Genomic DNA, 5,302 nt, shown 5'->3' on the forward strand with positions numbered 1-5,302 from the left:
TTCCCTCCCACCTCAGTTGGAAACAGATGGTGAAACAAAATATTTTGCTTCTAATTGAAGATTTCAGTGGGGATCTAGGTCGGTGGGAAGCATTTGCAGCTTTTATCTCTGTGAGGGAAACTTTTCTTGCTTATCGTAGCACCCTAAGTATTAATTTGTTGTTTGTCTCAGTGGCTCTTTGACAAGCAGTAGGTAGCACACTTTGAAACCTCCCTGCTTTTGCTTCCCTGGCTTACCCATCCACCCTGGTTATTTGACATCAATGATCTGGGTCTGGCAGACACTGAGCGTTTGATTTTCAGTACCGACAGCAAAAACCCGAAAGCCAGGTGCAAGGAAAGTGCTGCCTCAATGGTGCCTGTGTTCGGACAGTGGGATTCAGACTATCACATTTCTCAGAAAAGGATACACGTTGGAGGTTCCCGAGAGTCACTGTAGAAGACTTCTTTATCATTCTGCTAGGCGTTTAGAATAGACTCACTTCTACTTTCCATAACCGTGCTCTTCTCTAATGCAGGATCCCTGTCTTGCATGTGTGTTTAATTACGAGGCAAAGTCATCGCTGTCGCCAACTCCCATGTTCTGCAGGCCCCTTCCCACACTCCTGAAGACTGCTTCACGCAGCATCTGGCACACTTCAGAATTTGTTAGGTGTAATTGAATGACTATTATTGGAATAATTATTAGAATGTTCTTAGTTTGGCTTTAAAATTTGGGGCCGGGTAGAAGAAGGTAAACAGAAAGAGGATTAAACCAGTGAAAAATTAACTTCACTTATTTTGAAATAATTCTCATCAGTTGAGCTTTTGGTGTGAAGAGATTTTATATTTATGAAAAATTTCAAGTTTGCAAAGAGTAGGCAATAATGTAATAAACTTCTGTGTCGCCATCACCAAGGTTCTATAATATCAAATTATGTTTCATCCATTTACTGACTCACTCCCACCCCCTGCTCTGGATGATTTTGGAAGCAGATTCCAGACATCATAGCTTTACTAGTGTTTTAGGATAAATCTCTAAAAGATAAGGATGCTTTAAAAAAAGACTTGATGGAAACATTTTCTCTCTAGCAATACATTTTCATGTAACTTGCATGTAACGTTTGAAGAGCATTTTTTCCTCTGCATCTTCTTGAATGTGAATTGAGGATGTTAGTTAGAAAACCATGTTTCCACTGTTGCCTTTTCCACAAAGTTAATTCACGAATGACTTTCTAGATAGAAAAAAATCATTTGACCCATCCTGACCAGTGGTGAAGGCCTGGAAATTTCAATCCTTAAATGCTTCAGAATTGTTTTCTTTGGGCAAGTCATTCATTGTGTTTCCAAAGTTGGACACATGCCTGTCTTCGCTGCCCCCGGAGGGAGTCTCACTCGGGGTGTATATAAATAAGACTGAAATCCAAATGCCTTGTCTGTACACCAGCTCACTTGCAAATGAACTGTGAACAACTGTCCCAGTGTCCCCATGTGGTTAAAAAAATAAGTTTGCCTGGGCACAGCTTTCTTCTGTCACTGTAAATCCTTCCTTGCCTTTCTTGTCACTTCTCCAATCACCTTTGTATGTTGGAAATTATGTTTAAAGGCCTTTTGAGTCTGATAGGTTTTCTTGCAAACCCAGTGCTAAAGTGCTTAATGGATGAGATAAGCAGAAGTGAGGATGTGACTTTCTTGTTTCCATTGATCATAAGATACCCATGGGATATTATTAATATATTCAATGAAAATTAAAGTTTGGTTTTGGGTGTAAACCTTTTAAGAAGTGTAGAAATTTTACACCTCCCTTCAGTAGCAAATCACCATTATTCTCAGGAATAGGTGACAATACCTCAGTGGAAAACTAATTATGTCTATTTACTATTGAAAAGACATTTTCTCTTCTCCTCTGTTTTTTTTTTTTTGTTTTGGTCCCAGGCACATAGACTGGATCATTCTGCTCATTACCTGCGCCTGAAATTTCTAATAGAAAACAAAATGCAACACTACGTGCCAAAGCCCGAGGAGGACATTTATGAGCTGGTAATGTTTATGTCTGTTGTCCAAGTACATTCTGTAGGAGATTATTTTTAAATTATATGTGTGCTCATGCTAATTGTGGTTGGTGGAGTGGAACAAATTCTAAAATAAATGAGCCTCATTCAGCGCTCTTAAGTTTGTGGAGATGGCCTTACATATCGCAATATTTTTGCAGAGTGAAAATGCCACCTTCGTTTATGCAGGGAACGATGCTGTGCTATCATGAAAAATTGAAATCCAGAACTGACTCTCAGAATTTTAGTTATTATGCCTAGCTTTCCTTGTAGCTTTGACAGTCTCATGTTTTAAATGGGTGACTCAAAGGTGAGCTGGCTGTTGTCAGACAAAAAGTACTAACTCCAATTTTGTATGACTTCTCCCTGCATGTTGAAATTGATGGGTCAAATCCTGTTGGGTGAAAAAGCTGCCATCTAATTATATGTCTTATATGTCCTGGCCTTTTGGAATTGTATTTATTATATAGATTCTTGGGCACACTTATGTGGGTTTGAGTTTCATTATGGGACTTGGGTTCTGAACTGGATCTGGATTTTTATATTGACTCTGTTGCTTACTAATTATGTGGTCTTGGCAAAAAAAAAAAAAAATGAGGTGATAATACTTTCTAGGATTTCGCAAAGATTAGAGATAATGGTTCACATAATAGATGCTCAATAAGTGGTTGTCATGGTAACATGGTAAAATAATGACAAGTTCCTTTTTTGTTAGCCAAAGGGTGCTTTTTTCAGTTCCAGGAAAGAAACATTTTGGGAGCAAGGCCCCCTCTCTTGGAGTTTGTTCTTCTTTCTCTGCACTTAGTCATTCCTCTGGGGGCCACCGAGCTTCTTGCCATGGATCTGTGAATGATAACAGTATGACTTCAGACAGGCTTTCACCCCAGAAAGCAGAGCTGAAAATTGAAATCCGAATAGTCTCTTTTTGAAAAGGGGAAGCGTGATTTAAAATTTAGTATATTTGGTAGGGAATTTTGTTTCTAATCAATTTTTTTTGAGGTTTACTTTCTCTACAATAAAACATCAATTTTGAGCACACAATTCGATGAGTTTTGGCAAACGTATACAGACAGTTGTGTTTCCAGCATTACAGTAATAATTTAGAACTGCGGTCCCCAACCTTTTTGGCACCAGGGACAATTGTTTCGTGGAAGACAGTTTTTCCACAGACCCGGGGGTGGGGGATGGTTTTGGGATGATTCAGGCGCATTCAGTGCATTTATCGTGCACTTTATTATTATTACATTGTAGTATATAATGAAGTAATTATACAACTCACCATAATGCAGCATCCGTGGGAGCCCTGAGCTTGTTTTCCTGCAGCTAGATGGTCCCATCTGGAGGTGATGGGAGACAGTGACACCTGAAGTGTGTTGCTTATGTCTAGTCTACTCCATAAGATGCAGCTTGATTGTCACTTTCCACTCACTGATAGGGTTTTGATATGAGTCTGCAAGCAATTGATTTATTATGGTCCCTGTGCAGTCAAACCTCTCTGCTAATGATAATCTGTATTTGCAGCCGCTCCCCAGTGCTAGCATCACCACCTCAGCTCCACCTCAGATCATCAGGCATTAGATTCTCATAAGGAGCGCGCAACCTAGGCCCCTTGCATGTGCAATTCACAGTAGGGTTCACCCTCCTGTGAGGATCTAATGCCACTGCTGACCTGACAGGAGGCAGAGTTCAGGCAGTAATGCGAGTGATGAGGAGCGGCTCTAAATACAGATGAAGCTTTGCTCGCTCGCCTGCTGTTCACCTCCTGCTGTGTGGCCCGGTTCCTAACAGGCCACGGACTGCTCCTGTTCCGTGGCCCGGCAGTTGGGGACCCCTGATTTAGAACATTTCTGTCATCTTAAAAACTTCCCTCGTGTCCCTCTAAGTGTTTTTAATGAAATATAAGAGAGGCTGTGCTTTTATAACACTCTTATCATGTCACGAAATAGAAAAACGAAATGACCATTTTCAACCATCACTTAAATCACTAAGTTTAACACAGAGGAGGGTACTTTTAACAGTGGCTGATTTATTTTTTTCTCTGGCATGGGGAAAGCCCCTGACTTTGTGCTTTGTGAGTAGAGGAGAGAAAACCCTTTTTCTTACTTAAGAAAGGAAAGTGCTTAGCTGGTAACACTGGAACAGCTATTAGATCATATATTTTGCATTTCAGAGTTAATGAATCTTTTGTGTCCTAAATGACAGGGATCATGCCTAAGCAACTTCCATGTCCTTCATATCTTACACACAGTACATGCTTAAGACATACCTTTTGAAATTATATTGACTCCTTTATTATTTTGAAGTCCTGGCCATTGTGTGGTCTCATCCAGTATAGGAGACTAAGGTGTGCCACACTTACTCTGTATCTACACTGCTATATACATATTATAATTACAATTATTTAAAAAAAAAAAGAATCCAAAATACAGAGAGATTATGGTATTCTTTCTTGCCCTGTTACAGAAGGTCTCCAGCTCTGAGATTCCTCAGGAAGTAAACAGTACTCACTTTACTGTTCAGATTGTGAGTGAGTATTGCTCACGGGCACCTCTGTTTTTACCAAGATTTTAAACATTTTTGTTCTTAGGATATCTTTGGCAGCCTGGTAAAGCCTCTAGGTCCCATATCAGAATAATGTTTTCAATTGCATGAAATATATACAATACATAGGATTATCTATGGCCTAATTGTGTTGAAATAGTTATCAAAAATATTTTTAAAATTATAGATAATATACGTGCTTACTTATTAGCTCATTAAATAACAAGACCCAGCATAGGTCTAACACCTGCCACTGTTTTGAAGTAGTGATGAGCATAAATGGTATTTTGAGATCCTAGCAGCAACTAGGATATGGTATAAAAATAACGGTGATTTCTGTTTCTGACAAGGTCACAGGCATTGTTCGTATTGCCGTGTTTGTTGCCTCCATTCATTTATAATTGAAGGAGATGCTAAGTTTCAGTTACAGGTTAGTGAATATAAAAATTTCAGGCCTTTTCACCATCCCAGTTCACAGACCCCTTGAATTCTATGCATACGTCCATGGTTTCCAATCCGTGCTTTTGGCCATTAAGCTGGTATGAAATGTCATTCCAGAGCAGGGGGTTTCTGAACACACAGTGTTCTTGGATGCCTTCTGAGATTTTACAGATATTTGATTTATTGTCCGTTACTGAACAAGTATCGGGCCACTGATGGCTAATTGGTTTCCATAACCCACCTCCATTTTATTTTATTTTTTTTAATTAAAATTTTTTTTTTTTTTTTTTT

General features: G+C 39.2%; 1 protein-coding gene across 2 annotated transcripts in view; it reads left to right on the forward strand.

Moving 5' to 3' along the window:
- The window catches only part of TIAM1 (TIAM Rac1 associated GEF 1), a 149,296-nt gene that overhangs the window by 67,063 nt on the left and 76,931 nt on the right, over positions 1 to 5,302 (forward strand). Inside the window, exon 10 of one of the 2 annotated variants that reach the window (XM_007447422.1) lies at positions 1,914 to 2,018. The exons of the other annotated variant lie outside the window; for it this stretch is intronic. Within the exon in view, the coding sequence (XP_007447484.1) occupies positions 1,914 to 2,018 (105 nt within the window). The remainder of the gene's footprint in view (positions 1 to 1,913; positions 2,019 to 5,302) is intronic. 2 annotated transcript variants of the gene reach the window in all.

The sequence above is a fragment of the Lipotes vexillifer genome, unplaced genomic scaffold (genome assembly GCF_000442215.2).
Source record: "Lipotes vexillifer unplaced genomic scaffold, Lipotes_vexillifer_v1.1 scaffold689, whole genome shotgun sequence".
NCBI lineage: Eukaryota > Metazoa > Chordata > Mammalia > Artiodactyla > Lipotidae > Lipotes > Lipotes vexillifer.